We start from the raw sequence: 27,935 nt of genomic DNA, 5'->3' as shown, positions 1-27,935 counted from the left end.
AGTCTTTGAAAAAGGCCTATTATCTAGTTAGTTGTTCATGATTAATGAATAAGGATTTTTAAAAGTAACTTCATAGAGAATGCACTCACAAAAAGCTATTGTTATACCCAATGAAAAATTTGAGCATAACCAAACATCATTTTAGGATTTTGCTAATTGCTGTGACTTTTTCCAGGCTGGAAATCACACACCCACACAAAATAAAATTATATTTCAAGGTTTTAATAGTGGGAACCCTGTTCTAGGACTGAGACACAACTTCTAGGTTTTGAATATAATCTTCTTCATACTGGAAATAGTTAATTAGCAGCTAAATTATTCAGTTAATTTATATTAATCTAATGAGTTCCCTTGTTGCTGAATATTTCATAAGTGTGTCAAAATATAACAAGTATGTTCCAATAAAAATGTGCCTCCGTTAATTTGACAACTGTATAATTGTCCATCAGTGGAGATGATTGAATGTTACAATTAAATACACTAATTTACAGTCAAGAAACCTGTATAAAAAATGCATTTGCCATTGGAACATGTGGATTAAAAATCGCTTCCAATGTTGCTTAATACACTTGTGCTCTGATTCAAATCATTTGAACAATTCAACTTGATAAATACCACATTCTATAAGATAATAATTCAAATATCTCTAAAATGTCTTGCGATCTTATTAATTTATAGGATGCGATAATGGCTGTTCCTGTGTGAATAATTAGAACGAAACCCAAATTTTTTCAGTCATTTATTCCCGTGGGAGTTTAGGGCTGCAGTTAGGTTCAGCATAACCTCATTTCCAATAGTAATTACATGTGCAATCCAGTTAACGACACTTGAGTTTGCATGTAAAATTACTACAACCTGTTACGTTAATATCTCATGAACATTCTGATTTTACACCATTAGGACTGTGTAATGCCTGTAGAACTGGCATAAAGCAATTCCAGCCAATATACCAGCACAAAATGCTGTTCCAAATTGAATACCATTTTGGACCACACAGAGGCAGCATTTATCAACTAAACACTAGTGCTGAAACCTTGATTCTCTTTTTATGGAATATTCATCTATGATGACTTCCCTACAGGAACTTTTTATCAATCAATCTTCAAATTATTCAAGGTATCTTATTTGACTGGAGATTCTAGTCAAAGCCACTCGTAGAAATCAGTAAGAAAATGACAAAAGTTCACCCTACAACAGAAGAAAACCCATGTGCTTTTCTTCATGCTTCATACTAAATGTTAAAGAACCCTCAGCTAAAGCAATTCAGTCCAACTTCGATTAAATGATTCTGAATCATTTAATTTTACAGCAAGCAACACTATAGAGTAACCACGGTAAGGCTTATCATTATTTTGGCTGCAAATAGCATTTTCATTAGACATTTCCTTATGTAATTTCTTCACGTGTAAAAGTGTTGATTTAGTTTCTTAGAAATTTTGTAAAATGCTCTTTGGTTTGGTCTGTCGATGTTTGGATATGACAGCAGCATACTCTCTACCTGAGCGATAAATGGTGCGCTTTAGTTAAGGTGTAGAGAAATCCACATGAAACAAGCCGAAGCGCACATTGAAGCCATCATTCCACTCAAAGTTATCCAGCAGCGACCAGGCAAAATATCCCTTTACATTCACTCCATCTTGACTGATAGCTGGAAAACAAACACATCATGCAGTTGATCCTCAAAACAGAGCTCCTATCATATTATAATAATGTTGTAGATATTATTTGAAATACTTCCAGCAGTCTGGGCTTCAAAGCTACAAGGAATGACTGGTTTTTAAGGACTACAGCCACCCTTGTGAAAAAGAAATATACTTACGCATACTTTTAAAAAGAGTACTTATTATGGCAATAATATACTTCATTAAAATGATATACTTAAAGGCACAATATGTAAGATTTTTGATTAAAATATCCAAAAACCCCTAGAACAGTGTTATACATTTCGTTGTCTTGTGTACTTACATTATTCCAAATGTTTCCAAGAATGTTTAAATCCAGAGAAATACTTTAACCAGGACATGGACTGCGTCCATCCGTCGCCTATCAATGACATCCTACCCGCGTTCGATTTCTGGTTTTATTTATTTTGTAGAAACCATGGAAACTAGCGCTGCATTACCCCACATACGCATGACCAGAAGAAGCCGAAGCGGCGCCTGTGGCATAATAAAAGTCTGTCGTGCTTGTCTCTCAGTAGCAATCGCTTCAGCGGCCACGTTGTGCCCACAGCTCTCGCCTCTGCTCTGCTTCATACTACAGTAACGTTAATAATCTCATCCATGAACATGATTTCTGCCCATGTCCCATCCCGATTCTTTTCCACCAGCTGTAGAGGTGAAGACGACAACTCCCAAGATTCCGCGCTCAATCTCGGCATCATCAAGCTACGCCTTTGTTTTGAATAGGCGACCTAGCGGCGAAAAAATACATAGTGTGCCATATGTTTTTGGACACTTAATTGCAATTAAATTAAAATGCATTATAGTTTAAATGAATATAATTAGTTAAACTTAAGAGTGCTTTTTGACCCACTTAAGAACATCATTATTACTTCCATTGTGCTTAAAATAGGGCAGCCCCCGACTAAAGATTTTTCTAGTTGCTAGCATTCATTTATGCCATTAGTCGACTAATCTCACATTTATATTAATTGAATAACTTAAATATATATTGGGGACAGAATATATGCCTCTCGCTCAAGCACACGCATAAAGCTTGACACAAAGCACTGGAAAAAATGCGTCGGAAAAAATAGAAAGGAGCCATTGTAACTTGTATGTTTAAACTTTAAAGTAATGTTTAGTAAACTATTAGGGGGCAGCCCTACTTTAAAATATGGCATTGCCACGTGTACTGACAAGCATTTATGGAAAAATAACATTTTAAGTAATTTCTGTTGAAATACATGTCATGTATTTAAATATATTTACGATCACACATTTGCAATGATACTACACTTCAACAGCACATTGAAGCACACTTCTTTTTCACAAGGGCACTACTAGTCTGTATAAAATGAACTTTGTACTCTGGAGTTATTTTACTATACATTGCAGTGTTGATATGACAGTACCTTTGCCAACTTCCTGCAGAGTGTCCTGATAGAACTGTGAGCGGTCGGCATCTTCTATCTGAACTGGCCCCATCTGCGAAAAGCCATTTTCTGTGATATAGATGGGCAGACTGGAATATGTATCCTAAAAAAAAAAAGCAAATGTAAATTATTTTGTTATAGTCCAATATATAAATCCTTGTATAATACATATAATAAAGGGAAGATCGAGAAAATGGTGCACAAATAAATGAAAATACCTTTATATATTTGAGCAATTTCCGCAATCCATCCGGAACAACAGCCAGCCAGTGAACCCCAGATATTGGCCATGATGGGTCAACAACCCCCTCTGCCGCCTGATCCCCCACAAAACTAAGCTTGTTGTTCTTACTAGCACTACTTTGATCTTTTACTTTCCGAGACGTGTAATAGTTCAGCGCAAAGAAATCCGCTGTGCCCAGAGGAGTTAGCTCTTCCTTTGAGAAGTGTGGTAGCCTTGAGCCCTGCTCGTATCCCAGATCCAAGCTCCTAGTCTCAATCCTGAACCTCATGGTCTCTGGGTAATCTCCTGTGCAAAACACAGGGCAGGCAAACCAGCCCAGAGTGAAGGCCTTGTAGCGCTCGGTGGCTGCAGCATCTTTAGGACAGCCCGGGTCCAACGGCTCTGCCCAGTCACTGTTCAGGGCAAGAGACACTTGTCCTGCTTGAGAAGGCCTGAAATGAGCATTATAAGCATGCCAGGCTTTAGTGTGGGCTCGCAGCATATTATGTCCAGCCAGGTAGACTGATATTCCGGGATCTTTGATCCCAGGGGCAAAGGTGCCATCCTCATGACCCAGCTTGGCACAAATATAGGGCTCATTCAGTGTGATCCAGAGCTTCACTCTGTCCCCAAAGGTCTTGAAGCAAAACCTGGCATAACTTTCAAAGATGTCTGCAATATCTGCCGCGTTCCATCCGCCAAGATCCTGTAAGGCCTGAGGTAAGTCCATGTGGTACAATGTGATCATGGGCGAAACATCACAAGCTATCAAATCGTCAATCACTTTGTTATAATACGCCACACCTGAGGGTTAAGGAAAAGAGACAAACACACAGGTAAACAACCTCTGGGACATTAGGTAACAAGTAGGCCAAAATTGAATTTGCACACTTTATAAATTGTCTGTGTCAATAGAGTTGGCATGAAACAGATATTTTCCTCACTAATGTGACGTATATCAGAGTGCAACGGCTTCACAGGCTAGGACAATGTGTGCGGGACTCATATTTAAGCTATTTAGACTTTTTGTGTTTTTAGTGAAAAGTTCTTATTTCAAAGTATTATTTACAGTGTTTGAAAATCTGTTTAGCACAGAGAAAGAACAAAGGATTGACTCTTTCTTTTCTTTTGACTCTTATGATCCTCACACAGAGGGTAATTTTGCCCTGAGCACCTTTTGGATTGACGTGATTTGTGGTTCCATCCGGAAGGAGCCGTGACCAGGATATGGACAGACGGTAATGGGTGAGACCAAGCTGTTGGATACATTTCAAGTCCTCTTTCCAGAGCTGATAGCTGTTACAGGCTACATCTCCGGTATGGTCTTCAAACACCCGTCCTTTGGCGTGACAGAATGTGTCCCATATGCTGGGGCCTCTACCATCCATATCCCAGCCGCCTGCAAGAGAGTTTAATTGAACAGAAAGTTTAGACCTATTATACATAATCTCATTTAAGTTTTTGTCATGTACAACTGTCAAATAATAAAGTTGAGAGTTTATCTGCTACAAAAATAACAATCCATATCTAACTTCAACAAAAAGTAGGCTACTGTAGCAGTGCTATGATCCAGCGAAATCAGCCTACCATGGTATTTACATGGTACTATAATGTACTTTAAAGAAGGAGATAATATAATTAAACCAAGGTATTTGGGTCATTCCTGTTATCCAGTAACATTTTGGCTTCATAATAGCATTCTACCAAAATAGTGGCATGTTTAACTATTAGGAATATATATTGGTCAAGCTCAGGGACTCAAAAAAATTATAATTATGGGTAGACTGTTCAGACACTGGCCGTGAAGGTATTCCACCCTGTTAGGGACATACCGGTATACATAGTCATCACAAAATGCTAATAATGTAAATGTTAAACAATATTGAGCTTTTCTTGGGTAGTATTATGTCCCTTATGCCATCATAGTATGTTTTATTCTTGAAACAATAACAAAACAATTATTGATTAATAGAATATGTCTTGATTATTAAGAACAGGTATTTTTTGTGCCCATTTTTTCCAACAGGATGGTAAATAATTGTAAATAATAAAAAATTGGCGAGAAAGTTCGTACTAACAACAGTGTGGAAGATGACTTCAGGGACACGGTAAATTAAGAAAATTTAAGAAAAAAAAGTATTTTATATATATATATATATATATATATATATATATATATATATATATATATATATATATATATATATATATATATATATATATATATATATATACGATGCAGTTTATCCTAGTCTATAACATACTTAAAAAAATGTATCAATATTATCATTTGATGGTTTATAGTTCTGGTCAAATATGATTTCTTTGCACTGAGGACACGATAAAATGAAATGCATATATATCAATAAAAAGTGTGTAAATACAAAACAGTATTTTTAATGTCTATTATCTCTGTTTAAGTGATAAAGACCTAAATATATAATTTAAGCCAAATATAAATGTGACTAATTTAGAGAAAACATGACAATATGAGTAAATCATAGAGACAGAAAAGTCACTGTATAACAGGAACAACTCATTAGTCAAAACAACTTGACAATAATGACACCACGTTAAACATTGTAACGTGATTTTTGTTAGAGTTACTGAACAACTTTATATTCTAAATAATTGCAAATGGTTGCTATTACATGCATCCTGGCCGATGCTGCAAGTGAGTCAAATCAGATGTTTACTACAGGAAACATGAATACTAGTGTAAATGTACCTTCTATTTGGTAAGCAGCAGTTGCCGCTCCCCACGCAAAGTCTTTTGGAAATACGGTATCTAGTGCAGCCATTTTTTAAGACAATGATGAAGGAGAAACTTGACAAGGTTATCGCGCTATTAAAGGGAGTTAAAAATACTTGCTATATCGAGTGTGACTGCATATGCTCTGCTTTAGTTTCGATAATAGCGCCGCTGAAAATCACCGGTGAACGTCAGCACGCACTGCACGTAACGTCATTGCGCACCTCCAGCACGAGCTCGTACAAATCTTTTGCAAAGTACATTTTTTAAATTTTTATAAGATGTTTTTTTTTTTACACGAGACGTTTTGGGTAGAATAGAAACGTTAATCAGTTGTTTTTATGCGCAACGAGTTTTAATACAAGAGTTCGTATCTCATGTTTCGTAAGAGACTGAAAAGCAAATAATACAAACGGAATAGCCCCAAGGACAGAGACCTTTGACCTGCATGAGGTGCAGTCCTCTTTACACGCGGCTTCTAAATTGTCCCTGATCATAATGACAATGTATGAGAAAGATTTATGCTCCCATAGGAAACAGATTCAGAGTCACAAACGCTGCACACAAGGCATTGTTCTCTTCAGATTGTTCTGCTATACGAGGGCCCATCTAGGCTATCTTTTTTTTAAACTACTGCCAAGTGCCAACCTGTCTAAACTTGTTTATAGTGCAGCGGTGTAACGAGAGTCTTTTGTGAGGGCCATAAAAAAAACGAATGAGCATCTACACAATGGAATTGCATTTTGTTTTGTGGTTTTGTAAAGGAAAAGCCATAACTTTTGAGGAAATAGATGTACTTTTTCATTAACTTTAGAAGTGGGTCAGTTATCTCTTACATGTTTAGATGACAAAATTGAGATTTTGATGTGTAATTTACTTAAATAGTACTGTGATCTGCATGTCAGTCACGCAACCTTTTAATGACATCAAAACATTTAGGCTAGTTGTAGCTATTCTAACAATTTTAAAAGGCGATCAAGCAAAAAGTGAGATTTTTCTGTGCAATTTGCTGGCTTTGAAAAGTAATGAAAATGACTAAAATGTATAGTCATAGAAATCAACAAGATAAAACTGATCAAACAAAATAGGTCAAGAGCAGATTTTTTTTTTATTTTCCATAACGGGTTTGGACAACATTAACAGCAGGAAAGCAAAGTAAACCTTACCAGTAGCATTACCAAAATAAATCTCTATATTGCTTCAGGAATCTGTCGCATTTTTATTAGGCCTAACAGTTAAACAAAGACTTTTAGGATGAACGTGATGTAGCCCAACATGTTCCTCTATCAACATTTTTGTTGATCCTGAAACAACATTCCAGTCAACCAATCAGATTTGAGGAACAAGTTTAGAGTTTATGTCAAGTTTAGGCTTACAGCAAGGTTTAGGTGCTTCTGCATCAATGTTATTAACCTATTATTTCCCTCTGATTTTAGGGATAACTTATGGGATATGGGCAGGTGTAGGGTTAGGGTTTTCGGACAGGAATGTTGCAAAATGTGTTGATCCAGGAATATTTCTTACTTGGCAAAATCACGGTGAACAACAATTTATATATCAGCCTAACTAAATCGAAAATGAGAAAGGGAGTGAAAATGAGGCAGTGATTCCAAAAACTTCTGTTCATGTTATATATATATATATATATATATATATATATATATATATATATATATATATATATATATATATATATATATATATATATACATATATATATATATATATATATATATATTTATATATATATCTCGATTAATCGTATCCAAAATAAAAGTTTGTGTTTACATAATATATGTGTGTGTAGTAGCCTAATTATTTTGTATATTTGAATACACACACATACATATTTAAGAAATATTTGCATGTATCTACTGTATATATATATATATATTTATATTATATATAAATATTTTATATATAAATATAACAAATTTTATATATATATATATATATATATATATATATATATATATATATATATATATATATATATATATATATATATATATATATATATATATATATATATATATATATATATATATATATATATATATATATATATATATGAAACTTACAAAACAAAACTTTTATTTTGGCTGTGATTAATCACAATGAATCAATTTGACAGCACTAATATATATATATATATATATATATATATATATATATATATATATATATATATATATATATATATATATATATATATATATATATATATATTAGAAGGAGAGAAGATATTGAGGATATATTATATATAGACTTAAATACTGACTGAAGTGTCAGTATAAAATAAATTTTATTTTTTTTTTATTTTTTTTAAATAAAGGTTTGGGTGTGGGTTCAAGGATCGGTGTTGACTGGAGTTCAGACCAAACCTGTGATGACGTCAGGGGAGGAAATGGAACATGGAGCCCGAGGCTCAGAGAACAGCAACACACTCCGCAATGGACTGAACGGCGTTGGATACATTCACGCTTTTACCGTCTGACCGCCTGCAAGGATCACACTCCGGGACCCTGGGTTATACACTCCGCTTGTGGCTTTCGAAAAGCGCTTTTTTACCGTCGTGGTCGGTAGCAGCATTCAAGCTTATGTGGGAACAGTCGCAAAGTGAAAACCAACTTTACGCATTCAGTTTTTCAAGAATGGTTTTATTGTTCGGCACGCGGATATATCGCGTTTAAAGACTTGTTTTAAAGAATCTTAGAAGAACCACCGTCTATAAACTGTTTCCTTTTCTCTTGGAGTGCAAATGTGCATTGAGACGAGCACAGAGAAAAAGTTTATGTGAACAGATTTCCTTGAGTTTGTGAGACTGTTATCTCGGGATGGTTGCAGCTGTCTCTCTTTTAGCGCAGGAGCGAGATCCCCACTTTGACTGGAAACAAAGAAAATGCTTCGCGTAAAACAGTGGAAACTTGCGTACAGTCAGCTGGAGAAGAAGGGTTGTTGAGTTGAGTTGTACAATGATTCTTATGGAAAACAAAGAAGGATATTCGACCGCTTCCTCTCGGACTGCTTAATGTGAAGAGCAAAAACCATGATACATCGACCTATCTAATGTTGTGTCGAGTCAGTGTTTTGACCATGACTTAAAGGAGTGCTGACCAGCGTCGCTGCTTGATGGCTTTTGACGAATATTCATCGCAGAGATCTTGTTTAGATATAAACAACAGCAGCGAAAGGCTTTCTGGGCTATTTATATGCTAATCTAACCCCCTCTTCTTGCCGTGTGAATATCAATGAAGGCAGGAGTGATGTCGGCGGGCGCTTCTTGCGTCTTTTTCCTGGCTTTTGTGCTGCTCAGAGGCTCGAGCTATGCAGGATCGACTGAATGCAAATCATATGATGATCGCTCCAAAAGTGCAGGGAAAAGCTCTTCGTCTGGGGCCACACTGGACAGAAAAGTGGTCTGCAGTAACATGGAGCTCCATCAGGTGCCTTCTACTGAATCATTTCCCAACAGAACTCTGTCACTGTAAGTCAACACTCATTTACCTCACATAATGTGCTGTAACATTGATTTTTATCTCAAAAATGCCCACAACCAGACATCACGAGGGTCATTCCAGCCATTTGACTTCATGGTCCTTCTGGGAAACTTTTGAAAGTTTTTTTAAGTGAGTCACACAGATCAAGCTGAGTCACTTAACTTGTATTTACAAAAAATACAACATATTTCATCCACTGATCATTTGATAAAGTCTCATGATTTTACTTAAAAGTGATTAACTTCTTTTGTGATTAACTTTTGAAGGATGCACACTATTAGTCAATTAAACTGTGATTTTCATTATTGAATTATGATTAAAACAAATACATAGAGAGCATACAGCCATAAAGGGTGTTCATTGTCATAACAATAACAGGACATAACTTATTAGCAGTGAACAATTTTACTTAATTTTGGGAAACATTCATTGTAACCAAACCATTTATGCATAACAACCTTGTGCAATTTGTTTTGCATGCCTACTTTAGATATTAGTGACCTGGTGTGACATTTTATGGTTGTTACTTAAAGGGATAGTTCACCCAAAAATGACAAATCTGTAATTGAATCGCCTTCATGTTGTTCCAAATGTAAAAATTTCAGTTCGGCTGAAATATCGAGAGGCGGCTCGCTGCTGAAGAACTTTCCCATGACTGATTTAATTGAGAACCTGACACCCTGAACAGCATAAAGAGTTTAATTACCCACTTACATATTTAATTTATGGTTTTATGTATATCTAAAAAATGGTTGACACGCATACATAGAGCACATTACATTTGGTAAACACAGAAGCTCCTGTGTGATGCACGAGAAAGTGTTTAACGTGATGCGCTATATGTATGTGTGTCCAATCGATCATTGTTTACATGTAAATAAATTCTAAATCAAATCTATGAATCATATAAAGCGATCATATCTCTTCACAAAACCGCTCTGTTCATATGGATTCATTTTGCAATGCCTTTACAACCTTTTTGGATCCTTTTACAGTTTGGTAGTGTGGACTTTCAATGGAGGGACAGAAACCTCTTATTTAATATTATTGATTTATTTCAGGTTTATTTAACAGAACACATCAACAGTACATAAATGTACAATGTGCCAACATTAGTATTATTACATGGTAAAGGGATAGTTCACCCAAAAATATGAATAAAAGCCTAAATTAAATCTGTTCTTCATATAAAGTGATCGAGTTTCTTCAGAAAATGTGGACTAAACCGCTCAATTCATATGGATTAGTTTTACGATCTCTTTATTAACTTTTTGAAGCACCAAAGTGGTGGTTGTGTAGCTGCCAATGGAGGGACAGAAAGCTCCCATTTTTCATTAAAAAGATCTTCATTTGTGTTCCAAAGATGAACAAAAGTCTTACGGGTTTGGAACAACACAAGTGTGAGTAAATGACAGAATTTTAATTTGTGGGTGAACTATCCCTTTATTTTCTGTCAAAGATGAACCAAAGCCTTATGGGAATAACATGAGGGTGACTAAATAATAAGTCGCTTTAAAGCTAGAAAATATTTGGTAACAACATTACATGTTATACACTCTAGTCAAAAGTTTAGATTGAATAGCCTATGTTTTTTTTGGGTCTTCATAATAACTAAATTTTTCACTGTGGTTTAGTTTTGCCTTGTGCTCAATCTGTGGCTGGCGGTGCAGCCTTATTAGAGTTTAAATGAAAAGCGGCCCACGTGACGGTGTCTTTCAGAGATGGATATCAAGCATGTCTGAAAGCCTGAATGGTGCAGTCGTCTTTCTTCATGTGGCTGTGCTGTGTTTGCAAAGAGAGGAAGAACACCTTTTGTACATGTAAAGGCAAAGATTTTGCTCAGGTGAGGGGAAATAAATGTGCTGTTAGTACACACTGTTGAAACCTTGATTTAGGTGTCTGTAAACATTTATTTCACTACTTTATGCACTGAAATAATTTTTTTTACTGAAACCTTTTTTTTTTTTGCTGAAAAGGAAAAAGAAATTTGGGTAATTGGTTAGTTCCAATTCATAGTAAAGTTATACGGCCACGAACCGCCTCTTAATATTTCCTCCAACAAATTTTACATATTGCCAATCTAGCAACCTTTTTGGTCACAGTTACCTGTTGCTTTTTGACATTGTGTGCATGAAATAGTTAAAACGCATTGAGGGACGCCATTTAAAAATCACTGTTTTGGTCAACTCTCCAAAACTATTTCAGCCGAAAACGAATATAATTTTTTTGGGGCTTTTTCAGAGGAATATTTTCAGTTGCCAAATAGTGTGTGCCACTAATAATGTAATGTAAAGCGCACATTTGATTTAGGAACACTAGGTTGATATTATAACACTTCCTGAGCATTACTTTGGTGAAGCTTTGTGAGCTGGTTCCGTCAAATGCGATTGGCAGTTGAAATTCAGCAGTGTCAAGTTCAGGCCCTGTACATGAAGTCTCAGCATTACAATAACCAAACTTAAACTTCATTCATGGTGTCTCAATTACTTTGGTTTGGCACATGAATGGCTATTTACACACAGGCTGAGTGTGTATGGGTCGCAAATCCTGCAGTCCTGTCACTTCACGTGATGTTTTCTTCACATGGAGAGGCAGACAGTAGTTATCCTACTACTTTTTTGACCTTCTCTAACCCTGAAAATCAATTACCTTCCCCAACCTGGTGTAGGAAATCCTTTACCTCACACACATGTGAGGTCATCAGGTTTATTATACCACCCTTTTAACAGGGTTATGAAGATACAACCTTGTGAAATGAAGCATTTTAATTGCTCACCTTTTGTACTGGAGGACCAGTTGGTTTTAATCCTGTTAAAGTCACAGTGAACTGGATTTTATTTCAGTGCTGATGTATTTCCAAGTGAAACGGAATATTGAATAGAGGGCAGGGTTTTATTTCAGCGCTCCTCGTCTCCATCTCTCGCTCATAGTAGACTAACAGTTGGAGGGGAGCGGTTAAGGATATTCAAACCGTCAAACTGCCGTCATCGGAAAGGGAACGCCATTCCAGACCGGAAGTTACTTTTCAAATTTTGATTAAAGATTACCACGGCAAACTACTTTTTTCTGTGTATTAACTTGCATGGATTAATTGTAAAAAGACCTGTGCACAGCGTTTTTTCGGCCACACCCAATCGCTTTTCACTGACGATGCGCCGAGTGAACATGCAAATTCTGTAGATGGCGCTCCCGGTACACAAGGTGGTGCTGCGCCACTTTACGCTTCTGACACTCGCTTGTCACGCAGAAGAAGAAGAGAGACGTGCTTGGTGGATTGCCAAACCCATTCACACACTTTTTGCTAACTGGCAAGCAGCATTAGCAGCTCATCATCTTCTTTGTCTACTTACTTCCTCTTTGTCGTATCAATGTGTGCTCGGCAAGACCGTTTTGTGCTTGTGCTTGAGTCGTGTTTTACTGAAACTTCCGCAGCTCCAGGCATGTGAACAACAAAAGCACCGATCTCATTGGTTGGACAGTTTTTAACGCGCCACGTCAAAACAAAAAAACGAACCCACGGCGTTTTTTTTTTCTAAATGACGCTTTTATGCCTTGCATTTTGGTTGGTGTGCACACTTACATTAGCGCCCTTTGTTTAGTCATGAGGCGTTAGGGATGCACGGTATACCGGTACTGTATTTCAAACGGTACGATATCATGATTTTGCTCATTTCGGTATATGCTGCTGTTCCGAAGTTCACCGCTAGGTGGCAGCGCGCTACCCAAACTGACGTGAAACCGGCAAATGTGGCAACAGAACAAGATGATTACAGCAGTTGAATCTCACTCAACACGCACAAAACTCATTAATAAAGAGAGTAGATGTGAAATTTGGAATTACTTTGCTTATAAAACTGCTGAAGAACCATCAAACCTTGCCAAGCATCTGTCAATGAATTCCTGACTTGAAAGACATTAAGAGATCGATAGGTGAGTGCATCATTCAAACGATCTAATTTAGACATTTTTCTTTTAACACTGATCAACGCACATACATAAGATCGTATCTTTTAAATATAAAGAAATCTCCAGCGTTCGTTTCAACCAGTGATGTTTAGACCTCATAATATTTGCACGCATACTATTGCACTATTTACATCCGCGAAAGACATAACCAACTGTGTTTGTGACGACTCACTAAAGATTGAAATTTGACATAATTTTGTGTGTATTTGACTGAGAAAAAACAACTTAATTTGGAGGGCGAGAGCTCTTTAGGCTTGTGTGTTTGTTGTTGGTATGAGCACAAAGAAAACTCTCTCTTAAAGAGCTCCCATCCCATATGTATTACGAAATGCTAGAAAATCGCTTGCATGTTCAAATTGGCAAGGTTTAAAAAGATGTGGGCAGTGATTTCCGTCAGCTGTCCCACAACGGAAGCGAAAGTGTTGAATTTGAGCGCGCAGATTGCTTTTGTGTCGGTATGATGTCTTTTAAAACCAGAAGCAATTTGCTCATTTTGAGAATGGAGACGTGCAGTAATGCTGAAATTACTTACAAGAAAGTTTCCAAATGACTGATTGATGTGAATCTTTGTTGATTAATTTAATAATAAACATTTGCGGTAATTTCCCGCTTCATAAACCCAAAACTTGCGAGAGTGAGTAAAATTATGCGCAATACCCGCATCATAATTCAGACCCTGTGTGGTATCGATTTAATATCGGTACTTCGGTATTAGATTGTGGTACCGTACCGAAGCCAAAATTGTGGTATCGAGCCATCCCTACGAGGCGTTAAACGTGCGAAAATCGCCCTGGTGTGAACAGGTCTTAAGACCTGTAATGTGTGCTAACAAAATAAATAAGATTGATTTTGATTTCTTGAGGACTTTAAAGTCTAAATGAAATGAAATAAATTCACCCTGTTTTCTAAATGCATACAATTTAATCCTTCCTTTCATTTACCTGCGTTTTTGAGTCCACAAGTCCCTGCCATATTTTCTTGTTTGATAATCTGTACACTTGGATTTGTATCACAATATCAAAGAAAATGTCTGTCACTACTTTCGTTTCTTTGCAACTTGTGCTTGTATCTGGAGTTTGAGAGTTTGTTTATGCAATGCTACTTCTTAAATGTCCTGCAAATGGCTTTAGGAAAGTTACTAAATCCCCGCCCAACGTTGACATTGTTTCTTAGTGCCTGGGATCGGTTTATAGCAATTTCTGTTGTAAGTGGATCATGTTTGTGCAGCTGTCTTTTTATGTGAGCCCAGTCCTAGAGATTGTTTCTCTTAGGCAAGTGTTGAAAGCTACACCTGGACTGAGCTGTCCTCCCCAAAGCACACCTGGTGACTGTAGCAAGGCACTGTGGGATAGGTTTCAGAAAAGCTTCAAAAATATTCCTTAATAGTTTTTTGATTAACTTAGATTTTTTTAATGGTTGCAGCTTGTAGTGAATGATAGTGAATCGTCCACAGGTCAAGTAACAAAGAAATAAGAGAGTCCTCAATAAGCAAATCATGTGTTGATTGCTCACAAATTACACGCTTCACCTTTAATGTAATTATTTGTGTTGTGAGACTGAGAAATAAATTGTCTGCACTTAGGTTTAATTAGTTGATTTTTAGTTGATTTGCCCTATTTCAGATCATATTTCCAAATATTATACTGGCTGTTTGAACATAGTCCAGGTTTTTAATTTGTTTAGGAAGATTTGTTCTTTGTAGAAAAAAGAACTTGGATCAATTTCAAGTTTATGTAACTGCAAGCCTGTTTTGATGCTCTCTTTGCTTTCCAGTGGTGTTATTTGTTTGGTCACTAGATCCTGTAGAACCTCTGAAAATCAAGATAAGATTGTATCTTTACCATCTGTCTCCAGCACCGGCAGACCTACAGGTGCCTAGCCAGACGCTCATTTAAATGCTAATTGTTAGAACGTCTTGTCCACTGATGCAAGTTCCAGATGAGTGGTCATCACCCCAATCACTTAATGTCACCCTGTACGACTGGACTACACCTCATTCTTGCCAACTAGACATCTCATTGGTAGAGAATGTAAATACATGATATATTCGAAGTGATTTTGCTGGCTATATAAAGTTTAGTTTTTGCTGTTCAGAAAGAGGTCCCTCTTTGGATTCTTTCATGTGATTTAATGCTTTAGTAAAAATAGTTTATTAGGGTGTAACGGTACACAAAATGGTGTACGTACCTCGGTTTTTGAAGTCACGGTTCGGTACGGGTTCGGAATAGCAGGGGAGAGAAAATGAAATATAAAATAGCTTTTGTGTTTGTCTTTAATTTAATTATAACTAAAAGTTTCTTAAAGATAAAAAAAAATTATCTGCTAATGCTGTAAAGTTTAAACTTTATAGGGAGCCCTTACTTGCGCATTACTATAATATAACAACAGATCCCAAATTACCTTAAATTAAGTAGCTATTAATTTTTAAATATAATAATCAAAACTCAAATAACATTGTATGCAAACATTTAAACTTCACAGTTTTTACATTAACTATTAAATCTAATTATAAAATTATGTTTTTACTCCAATTCGTTGAAATACACTCACCTAAAGGATTATTATGAACACCTGTTCAATTTCTCATTAATGCAATTATCTAATCAACCAATCACATGGCAGTTGCTTCAATGCATTTAGGGGTGTGGTCCTGGTCAAGACAATCTCCTGAACTCCAAACTGAATGTCAGAATGGGAAAGAAAGGTGATTTAAGCAATTTTGAGTGTGGCCTGGTTGTTGGTGCCAGACGGGCCGGTCTGAGTATTTCACAATCTGCTCAATTACTGGGATTTTCACGCACAGCCATTTCTAGGGTTTACAAAGAATGGTGTGAAAAGGGAAAAACATCCAGTATGCGCAGTAATCAATGGGTTTGTGTAAGAAAAATATCCATATTTAAAACTTTATAAAGTAAAATATCTAGCTTCTTCCAGACCGCCTTCCAGAATTTTATTTATACAGTGAAGACTATGCAGTAGTATTTTACATTGGATTTAAAAATTTCTGTACCTGAATACTGTTAGATTTACCTGAAAAATATAAAGCACTTTGTTGTATTGTATTTATCTTATCCACCCCTGTGATGTGTGGCAGCAGCTGCAGCGCAAGATCTTGGGAGAATGCTCAAGGAACCACAGACACAGTGCAGTACTATAACATTCTCAAATTTATTAAGGAAGAAAGGTCATATATAAAGGTGTAAGTGAAACATGTATGTGCGCAAAATGTGTGTATGTGTATCTTAATGTTTTTTCTTGGATGTCTGGGTGTGTGCGAATGTGTCCAAGGACTACTGAATGTATTGTCTAATTGTGCACACGTACCATGGCAGAAAAGTCAGTGTTATACAAGGAAAGTAAGAAAGTGAAGCCCAAGAAATAAGAAAATATTAACACTTCTTTAGTATTTTCTATGCAGATTCACTACCCCTACAAAATCATCCAAATCATTCTAGAATGATTAATTCTTTCCAAATAGAGCTATACAAGTCATCTGGTGATTTATTTATTTTAATTTTGAAATATCACAGAAAAACAAAATATTGCAATGTCATTTTTTTCCAAATATCGTGCAGCCCTACGTCATTTTGTAAAATTTAAATGCCAAAGAAATATTTTACTACTACTTTGAATATCAAAAGGCTGAAAAATATAAAATTTTGAGGTACATTTCCATTAAAACTTTTGGGGTGAATACGATTTGTTTTTTATTTTAATTTATTACTGTTTTCTATTTTAAAATGTAATTTATTCCTGTGATGGCAAAGCTGAACTTTCAGCATAATTATTCTTGTTTTCAGTGTCACACGATCCTTCAGAAATCATTCTAAAGGTCCAGGTATAACTTTCTTTTCCACTCCATGCCTTTCAAAGTAAACTCCTTTGGCCACGAGCATGGAAAACGTGTTCGGCACGTGTACACTATCTACTTTAATCACTTTAATGCATTCTTGCTGATTTTTTTCTTTAAAAAAAATAAACTAAAAACAACATCTTAATGGCCCTAAACTTTTGAACTGTAGTGTATGTTGGCTAGCCCTAAATGTACAGAAAAGCAAAACAGAAAGTCAAGAGGACTTGCATTATTCTTGTTTTTAAATGAATGTTTCTGTTATTAAAGGATTAATTCACTTCAAAATGTAATTTTCCTGATATTTTACTCACCCCCATCTCATCCAAGATGTTCATGCCTTTCTTTCTTTAGTTGAAAATAAATTGTTTTTTTTTAGTTAAACATTCCAGGATTTTTCTCCACATCATAGACTTCCATGACAACCTAAATGTTGAAGATTCAAATCTATGCGGTTTCAAAGCCCTTCGAAGGGCTTCAGAGGCTCTACGTGATCCCAGACAAGGAATAGGGTCTTATCTAGTGAGACCATCAGTTGAGACCTAAAAATGAATATACTTTTTAACCTAAATTGCTCATCTTGCGCTGCTCTGCGCCAAGGATTGTGCAATCACATCGAAAAACGTCACTAGACGTAGGCAGAAGTATCGCCCCCCTGTTTACAAAGCGCACCTGCGAAGACTAATACAAAACATACCCCCTTGCTAATACCCTTTAGCAAAAAAAGGTAAAACAACGACCTTTAACATTCTGGTTGTCATGGAAGTCGATGGTGTGGAGAAAAATCCTCGAATGTTTTCCTCGAAAAACTTAATTTCTTTTTGACTGAAGAAAGAAAGACATGAACATCTTGGATGGGATGGGGGTGAGTAAAATATCAGGACATTTTCATTTTGAAGTGAACTAATTCCTTAAACACAATGTGCTGCTGCATTCAGAAACCAACTTGTTGTTGTTCTGTGTTTTGACTTCATTTTGCAAGTAAAATAACATCAGTGCTGAGTAACCTTGTAGATGCTGTTAAACTTGTACTCAGGCCCACACTAGGAGTTGTTTGTCAGTAATTCTCCTGGGCTCATTGTAATCATGAGGGAGGGGAATCGCTCCCAGCTGGGAGATCGCTGTGCTCATGAATATCAGTATCGCTCTCAAATTGATCTTGACAGATCAGAGTCACAAGGCAGCGTGTGGTTGTTTATCTCTACAAACTTCAGAATGTTTTCATGCATTTTCTTTCTGTCTTTCATTCTTGTCTTGACAGCATCAAAATCTACAATTAAAGTTGTCCAGAATGAAAATGTAAACAAACACAACTGTAATTGCAGACAGATGAGAAGTTAATCTGAGAGATATCATTAGATATCATACGTAATATACACTGCCCGGCCAAAAAAAAAAGGTTTTGTTTGGATTTAAATAGGCAAATGCTTTAGAGCCTATGATTGGATCATTGTTGCAGTGATTATGTTGTTTCTGGAATGTAGGAAGACATCATGGCCATATTCCAGGATGACAATGTCAAGATTCATCAGGCTCAAATTGTGAAAGAATGGTTGGGAGGATGCATGAAGAATCATTTTCCCACATGAATTGGCGAGTCCAGATGTTAAATTCATTGAAAGTCTTTGGGATGTGCTGGAGGAGACTTTACAGAGTGCTGGACTCTTGTATTGCCAATACCTTGGCCCAAAAATTGATGCACCTCTTGATGGAAATAAAAAATGTTGTGATGTTATTTTGTAAAGTTACAAAGCTCATAGTCTCCCACAAAAGGGTTTATTCGATCTAATAGACAGGCCCGTCGCGACAAGGCAGGCAAACCAAGCAATTGCTTGGGGCCCCGAGCTGGCCTGGGGCCCCAAGACAACGACAGGTTAAGAATAAAATGAAACGACAAACTGTGTGAGCGCCCCATCGATAGTCAATGCAGTAAAGTGCAATGACACTGTTATCGGGATCCCCCTTAAGGGGGCCCCTCTCAGTAGTCGCTGACAGCAGCCAGCCAACCACGCGATCTCTGCTGCCGGTAAAATACAAAATCGCTTCGGATTTGAAGCGGAATTTTATGCTTCAGGAAGCCAGAAAGGAAAAAAAGAGAAAGGAAGAGCAGGATAAGAAAAAAAACAAGATAGTGGTATGTGATAAATTACACTGGATAAAATAACTCTATTTGTCTTGTACAAAAATGGTGTAAGTTTGCAGCAGGTAGGCTAGCAAAAATATGTTTATGTTGGCTAACTTACCTGCCTGACTGCAAATGCTGCTTGTAACGAACAGTTAGTGCAACTTTTTTTTCGAACAGACGGAATGACATAAGATTGCTATAGCTTTGTAATAGGTTTTGATGAAAGTGGCATAGCATGCTATACTAACTATTATTTATGCTATGCTTAAATACGGTAACCTGGAGTTAATATAGCATGCTATATTAACAATTATTATAAACATTTAACCAGAAAGAGGCAGAGGAACATGATTTTTTTCATAGCTTATCTTAATGTGCTAGTGTCGGGATATATACGGTAGTGACAGAAATGCAAATATGACATTATTTGTATTAGTTACCAATGGATCTTGAACAGTTACTTTATTCTGTGTGGCAATTTTTACACTGTTACATTTTGAAGTACAGTATCAGGACAACCCACATGTTTTACAGGTACTGTTTACATGTTTTACTGGTACTGCCCACATGTTTTACTGGTACTGTTTATTAACTATTTAACAAGGTATTATAGTCATCTGTATTCTGCAACTTTATAATAACCATCCAGATAATGTTTATAGACAGTTTACAAACCAACTAGTAACCCTTAAGTATTCCCAAAGTGTTAGGAATATCTGGTCCGTCTATCTATGTAAATGTAATGTTTATAGATGTTTAAAAAAATTCTAGTCAATCTACTGCAGTATTTCCTCTCTCAATCAGTAGAAAATATGGTTAACACCCGGTCATGCATAGGGGAAAAAAAATTCTGTCATATACTGCGAAACCGATATAATTTTGAAAAATACTGTGATATACATTTTTGGTCATACCGCCCAGCACTACTCTGACGTCACAGGGAAGAACATTCGCAGATTGATCGTTTGCTGAACCAGCTGTCAAATAAAAGCTTTTCTTTGACTAACAAGGACGTTTTCAGCTCTGAAACGTACACGATATTCTTATATTAAGATGACCTTTTATATATCAAAAGCTTAAGGGAAAGTTGATTTCCCAATTCATGACCCCTTTAAGAGAGTAAATGGTATCATTATTGATTTCATGTTGACTTTCCCTTCATGCAAATACATCCTCTCAGTGCAGTGAGACACTTGATATCAGAGTTTTGCACACAGGTGGTGAACCACCAATTTGATGTAATGGGTGTAATAATATTTACCTGGTCAATTGCGGTACAGGTCGCAAATCAATAGGCACGGGCGGACTGAGGGTCTAATAGCCAAGACTGTTTTAAATAATTTGGTACCCACTGCTTATGTTTACATGCACAACTTTTATTTAAATCGGACTGAGCTCCTTCCGATTGATGAATCTGAATGTAGAGTTCACATGAACGCTAAACAAAGTGATCGGGTTGATGTGCGCGTTTATATGTCACAAGCTTCAAATTCGAATTGATGTTTTTTTTTGTTTTTTTTTTGAGTTTCCCACTGTTTGCACACACCTTTTCGAATACATTGGTTATTTATTTGTTTTAAACAGCAGACTTAATATTTATCCTTTTCTGGTCATAATTTGGAGACCATGAGCATACCTTTTGCCGTGCTGCTAATATTAATCGTGCAGTAAAAATGCATCCCCTAGCGCCCAAAACCAGTTATCTGTCGATGAGAATCCGAAACAAGGACTTGTGGGATGTTGTCCTGCCCCACTTCACAGACGCTGAGTGAAAGGATCATTTTAGAATGACGGGACACTCATTTCTATATGACACTTTATTCAACAGCTTGTTCCGCACGTCACACTATTTCTACGTCATTGCACATTCGCAGTCCTTTCAGTTTCGGTTTTCAATCCGATCAAGTGTTTGCATGTCTTCTTGATCGGATTAGAAATGGAATAAACTCCCCCTTTCAATCCGATCAAACTCAATCAGATCGATTAAGGTGTTTACATGAAGGCTTTTCAGTCCGATTGAGCCGTCAATCTGATTACTAACGGATTATTATACATGTAAACGTCCTGTGCTTATTTGTGTTCATGCTCTGTAGTCTGAAGACCATCAAAGGTTTCTGATTACAATGTGATTTGCAGCGTTTGCGTGCTGCAACTAGGGCTGGGCGGTATGGCCAAAAAAGGATTTCGATTAAAATCTTTTCAGATCAGTCGATATCGATAATTATCACGATAAATGTCAAATATTTAGACTTAAGACGTAGATTTGTGCTCCTAAGTGAAAGTTGTAGAAACCAGACTGTTAATTGTGGTTTTAAGCTACTTTTTGTTGTCAGAATATGACAAACACTTCACGTTTGAATTCCTTACACTTCTCCAGTTATGTTTCCTTAAAATACATTTCTTAATAGAAAAAAATTAATGTCTTAGTTTCTGCATGTTCTAATGTGATATTGTTTCTAGTCATGAAACGGGTTTGTGTTGCCTGACTTTGGCATACATCTTTGGCGCAGTTTGCAGTGCAGCCTGCAGTATTAATAATATTACATGGTTTGTCTCTTAGAAATGCACATTTGACAGTGAGTTGACAGTAGTAGTAGCTTGAGTTAGGATGCAGATGTAAATTTATGTTCATTAACAAAAACATGGGCATCTATAAAAATTGTAACAACCTCATTTTTATATGGTAAAATTTAAATGTATATATTTTTTCATATTAAAATGTTTTAAATAATAGTTTTAATAAAATTTAACCAATGGTCTTCCATAGTATCATACATTTAGATCATGATAACCACAGTTAAAAACATATTTAGCTCTTCACTGCCTTGGTAAAATATTTCTACATGGTTTCTATGGTATTTGTATGAAAAACAATAGGCCTAGCCTAAGAACATTTAGTAAAAATGCACAAATTCTATAGCTCAATTACAAAAAAATACTGAAATAATATTCCATTACTCCTTTTAATACATGTCTACATTAATAATATATAATTAAATTATATATGAATAGAATATCCCATATTTCTGCCACAGTACCATGGTGCAGTTAGTTACAACAGTACATCCATGGTAAATTATGGAGATTTGTCGATCGGAAAGTCTTCTGACTGTATCGCTTCTCCTGTTTGTCAAGACTGTGTAATCAGGCTATAAAGGGGTCATGAACTGGCTTTTAAAAAAAATGTTATACTGTTTTCTGAGGTCAACTTATGACGTGGTTTTTACATTTAAAAACATCATAATTAAGTAATAGGCTATTTTCTACCCTGGTTTTAAGGCTCTCTCAAGAAACACTGGGTTTTAATGGGTGTGCCGCACGGAAGACTCGGAAGTAAACGCCCACAGCTAGGATTGGATAACAGTTTTGCATATTTAATGAGCTTAATCTCCCCTGTGAGTAGGCTACACAAGGAATTGTTTTGAAAGCCTGTGAGAAACGGCAAACAAAATTATTCGTCCCACAGGGCTCGCAAAACGTCTTTATCAAACAAACACAATGATTCATCTCTCATCCACCCGATTGATTGATTGGAATGTTATTTTTTTTTATTACTTGGCCCACCCAATCGGTGGATATAAGTGTGAACCGTGCATCACACACACACGCTACAAGTACATCGCAAACTGCATGATCAAAACTTCCGTGATTGAATTTTCCTTCAAAGTCAAGGGAGTGAACGCAATTCATCACCCCTTTAAACTAGTTTAAATCACAGAGACAATGTGTTTTTCGTTGAATGCATGCGCTTCTCACTGGATCTCAGCACTGTTTAGTGGTCGCGTGACCGACCGAGACCGATCCGTTTGGACTTTGACCGGAGCGGATAAATGGTCTGTGTGACGCGGTTCAAATGAGTAACAATTCGTGCTACCTTTTATCGACAAATTTGTTGTCTTTATAGATGATAACTCAAGGTTAGTTTCACTTTTAATTTAACGTTCGTCGCCGCTTCCACTAATTTTTTCCTTCTCGTGTAGAGTTTGAGTAAAAATGTCCAGAGGTTATCATCATTATCGATATAAATTTTATCGCAGTTCGATATGATATTGTTTATCGGCCCAGCCCTAGCTGCAACAGAAGTGACTGACAGCTTCAGTCATTAAGGGAGTGCTCTTTGCTTTCAGTATATAATTTGAATAAAAGTTTTATCTTTCATGCTGCTAAGAGGACAAACGACCACATTGGAGAGTTCCAGGTGAGACAACCACATTTAAATGCAGAGTGAATCCGCTAAAATATCCTTGATATTATATGACAGTAATGGCTTGTATTTGGCTATAGGCTCTTTTAATTTATAGAGACGCCTAAGCATTTGTATAGCCTATAGTGTGATTTAAGCACATTTGTTCAAAATAGCCTCTGTGGGCAGATTGTTTACACGATGTAGGCAAAAGTGTTGTATTGTTTACACGAGGGATGCACACTTTCATCTTTTTTTCCTTTTAATTATTACCACGTTGGGCTGCGTGACTATTTTTCTTAAATGCATCAACTCAGAATGCATAATGTTGGTTTGATTGCTTGTGTTACATGAGAAAATAAATAATTTTTGTCTACCTGATGTAGTCTAGATGTAATGCGGGTGGGGGTCAGGTCGCGATCTTTGTCAAACAGGTCGGGTGGAATTAAATCACTGCTTTTGTCAGATAATGGGTCGGGTGTTCTGTTATGTACTGTGGGTGCAGGTTTACCAAACAGGACCCGTACAGGACTCTGCTTGACATACTTTAATGCTCTGCACATCTGGAGTTTGAAAATCCACAAGCTGTTAAAGTGAGGAGAGGATTGGAACTGTTTGTGTTCTCAAAGCCAGAAAAATATGTAGGCTGTCTCAATAGGCCAAGCTTGTAATAAAGCACCCCATAATAATAACAGTCTGCCCGGGACCTGTGGATAAGGGGTTGTGAGCATGAGCGACCGCATCCGGTGCAACTGTCCCTAAAACAGCCAGCCACAAACAGTTGTGGTGCTTCCTCTGGAATGTACATCACTGTTTATTGCCGAATGACACAAAATGGAGGAGACATGCGGAAAATGATTCCCCTATGTTTTGGCTCCCGAAAACAAAAACAAACATGATTCAGCAGTGTATTTTATGTATAATAGCTGGGTTTCATTTTAGAAACCTACTTCTAAAGTCAGAGACTTTTATATAATTTTGCAGTAATTTCATGTTTCGAAATTAAACCAAGTTAAATGCAATTCATTCTTTATTTATCTGTTGGAACAGTTTTCTTTCTTGTATATCATTTGTAAGCTGCGTGTAGCAGTGCACCAGTTTATAGCAAAACAAATTGTCTGGTGCGTGCCTCAGCAGCCACGAAAGCTCTGCTCCATTGATAGTCGTGTCAGCCAATTGGCCGTCATCTATGTGGAAAATTGAAGCAAGAAGACATTCGATTTGTTTCAGACCTGTTCTGTTGGACTGATTCAGAAGCGATCAAATAGGATTCATAGGTTCTATCACTGTGTAATTGTGTAATCATTTGGTAGACATTTTAATTAGGCCCACAATAGTGATTGTCCTTTGGGTTTAAATTTTAAAACTTTTGGTTACCAGTTCATACCTTTTAACTGTTACATTACCACTCCAGTTGGTTGCTATGGTAACTTTCCATATCTTTCTGTATCTTCAGCTGCTAGAAGCTTCTTTCTGATGATTAAGAGCTTAGCTGGTCTCTTGTGTTCTCAGCTGCCTGTCCTTGTATTTGCTAGGCCACTTTCGTCAGAAAGCATTTGCTCAGAAACAAAACATGTAGAATTAATGTAATATTATGCAAATATCATACAATGCTATTTTTTTTTTCTGAGGTACTTTGTGTCCATTGAGTCCAAGGTTTTGAGGATGCAGCTGATGAAAAATAAATTGAGGATGTTTGCTCATGAACTTGCAAGCAAATAACCAGTAGATCTAGTTTTACACTTCAGGTTCAAGTTGTGTATTATTTATCTGTGGTCACCTGTTTTTTTTTTAACATTAACCTCTTTTGTTTTCTCCACAGGATTTTGAGTAACAATAAAATCCAGGAACTTCTGAATGGTTCTTTCATTGGTTTGTCATCACTGGAACGACTGTAAGTTCAAAATTCTCTTTATTTGTTATGTTAATTGTAGTTTATTTTAGTGTGTATGATAGGCATATACACTGTTAATGGAATAGTTCACCCAAAAATGAAAAATCGGTCATTAATTACTCACCCTCGTGTCGTTCAAAACCCGCAAGACCTTTCATCTTCAGAACACAAATTAAATTGATGAAGTCTGAGAGCTTTCTGTCCCTCCATAGACGGCTACGCAACTACTACTTTAGCCCCATTTCCACCAAAATTACCCAGAACAATTTGTTCCAGGAATTTTTTTTCCCAGGAATCCCCTCCCCCCAGACCTATTGCTGTCTGCATTTCCATCGCGGTCTCAACTACCGTGAAGAGTTGTCCGGTGATGTAGGACTGCACGCAACTTTCCAGAGCCCACTGGATTTTGTCTTCTGCAAATACACTTAATAAAGCCTGAACCTCATCGTCGGTCCATCTGTCGTATTTTTTAAACTTCATTGTTGATTCGAATAGCAAAACAACTCTTACTGCACGCACCGCAACAGACTTTTAGGTTGAAATAAAATGCTGCGTGAACTCAACCAATCAGTATGTTCAGCGCCTAAGTCCCACCCCAGAAAGTTCCTGAACCTTGAAAAAGTACTACCTCGGAAGCAGGACCATTTTGAGGGTAATTTTTTTTTTTACCCGGAATTTCATTTAGACCCAAGTCCCTGCGGTCGAACCACACCAAGTACCACCCCAAAGTCCCTATAGTACCTGGGGAAAGTTACCGCGGTGGAAGCGTGGCTTTTGACGCTTCGAAAAGTTCATAAAGAGATGGTAAAGCTAATGAACCTCATTGGTTCTTGTGGAAGCTCAAACGTGTTGCATAACACGAGAATGAGCCTCATTGGCTCTCACATGTCAAGCAAACATGCATGAGCTTCTGTTTGCCACAACTGATGTGTGAGATGATGAATGTTTATATGTGAATAAAAGCTTAAATTCGATCTGTTCATCATATAAAACGACTTGGTCTCTTCAGAAAATTTGTGCTAAACCGCTCAATTCATATGGATTAGTTTTATGATCTCACTATGAACTTTTTGAAGCATCAAAGTGGTAGTTGCGTAGCTGTCTATGGAGTTGACAGAAAGCTCTCAGATTTCATCCAAAAGATCTTAATTTGTGTTCTGAAGATGAACGAAAGTCTTACGGGTTTGGGACGACATGAGTAATTAATGACAGAATTTTCATAAAACTATTATTTTAATAGATTGTGATTTATGAAAATTTCATTCAATTCCATCCAAGAACCAGCCTTCCCTTGTGAAAAAGTACACTGTAGCATACCTTTAAAAAGATTACAGAAATAATATACTTACTAAATATATTTTAAGCGCAAAAATGAATGTATTGTTTTCAGACACTTAATTGCATGTTAATTGCAATTAAATTAAAATGTTTTCTAGTTTGAATTTCTATTAATTGCATCTAGTTGAACTTTTGTAACGGATCATTACACGATTCTGGTTCACAATTCACAATTTTTTTGTTTCAAAATGAGACAACTAAACAAAATAACATTTAATTTACTAGAAGTTCTGTAGGTTCTATTTAATGTTTAATCTGAATGAATGTATTTTTTTGGTTTGAATCAATGATTCAATGACTTCACTTGTAACTCATAAATACTTCACTTGTTTCATTACTGTTTGAATCAGTGTTTTTTTTTTTATGCTTCAATGACAAATACATTTTTAACAGTCACTTATTGTCACCACGTTGTAGTTGATACAATTGTTATTTGCAGTGCCATGTTGATCGCTTCCGTAGACATCATTGTTTACTACAAATGTTTATCCCAGTACTATCTGTAACACCGCAATAACGATACTGTGATGTTGAAAATATTTGTGGTTGTGAAGCCGTTTTAATACTTCTACATGACGGCAGTCCTTCACCGGTAGGCTGTTGAAGACCTCAAGCAGGTCATGAGGGGGATGGTCAAGTGAAAGTTAATTATATCTGTTGCCTTCAGGGAGCACAATTGTCTGGTCTTGGCATCAGTTTACTGCTCCGTACTTCCGTTAGGCATTCAATGTCACTCACTGTAGGAGTGCTGGTCAAATGCTGGAGCTCACGGCTAAATTTAGAGCCAGCCTGTACATTGAAATGCCGTATTTAGTGTTGCTGTTTATGTGTCCACCTTCCCTTATACTGCTGCGTGACTATACATGACCCAGATTTTCAGTGACCAATAGACATGTTCACGGGCATATCACATAACCGGTTTCTTTCAAAGAACTGCTGAATAAAGGGGTAAACAATATGTTTTGTTTTGTATAGAAAGTATTGATTGATTTGTTCATGCTCATTAA

At 36.6% G+C, this 27,935-nt stretch overlaps 2 protein-coding genes across 3 annotated transcripts in view; one reads left to right on the top strand and one right to left on the bottom strand.

Moving 5' to 3' along the window:
- Positions 1-214: 214 nt before the first annotated feature.
- Positions 215-6,449, bottom strand: gba3 (glucosidase, beta, acid 3). 2 transcript variants are annotated; one of them, XM_079838022.1, is made up of 5 exons: positions 6,049-6,449; positions 4,495-4,719; positions 3,316-4,124; positions 3,077-3,200; positions 215-1,648 (listed from the first exon to the last, which is right to left on the bottom strand). In XM_079838022.1, exons 1-5 carry the CDS (start codon positions 6,119-6,121, stop codon positions 1,524-1,526), a joined length of 1,356 nt encoding a protein of 451 aa, XP_079694148.1. In that variant the 5' UTR covers positions 6,122-6,449; the 3' UTR covers positions 215-1,523. The 2 variants fall into 2 exon arrangements, with proteins under 2 accessions (XP_079694148.1, XP_079694149.1); XM_079838023.1 differs by having other exon boundaries at positions 733-2,413; positions 6,049-6,252.
- Positions 6,450-8,460: 2,011 nt separating this feature from the next.
- The window catches only part of adgra3 (adhesion G protein-coupled receptor A3), a 68,395-nt gene continuing 48,920 nt past the window's right edge, over positions 8,461-27,935 (top strand). The window contains exons 1-2 of the mRNA XM_079810709.1: positions 8,461-9,559; positions 25,519-25,590. Of these exons, the coding sequence (XP_079666835.1) occupies positions 9,324-9,559; positions 25,519-25,590 (308 nt within the window). The 5' untranslated portion in view covers positions 8,461-9,323. The remainder of the gene's footprint in view (positions 9,560-25,518; positions 25,591-27,935) is intronic.

Source organism: Gobio gobio (genome assembly GCF_949357685.1).
Source record: "Gobio gobio genome assembly, chromosome: 2".
Lineage (NCBI taxonomy): Eukaryota > Metazoa > Chordata > Actinopteri > Cypriniformes > Gobionidae > Gobio > Gobio gobio.
The sequence above is the reverse complement of the archived record's forward strand: the minus strand, read 5'-3'. Positions and strand labels throughout refer to the sequence as shown.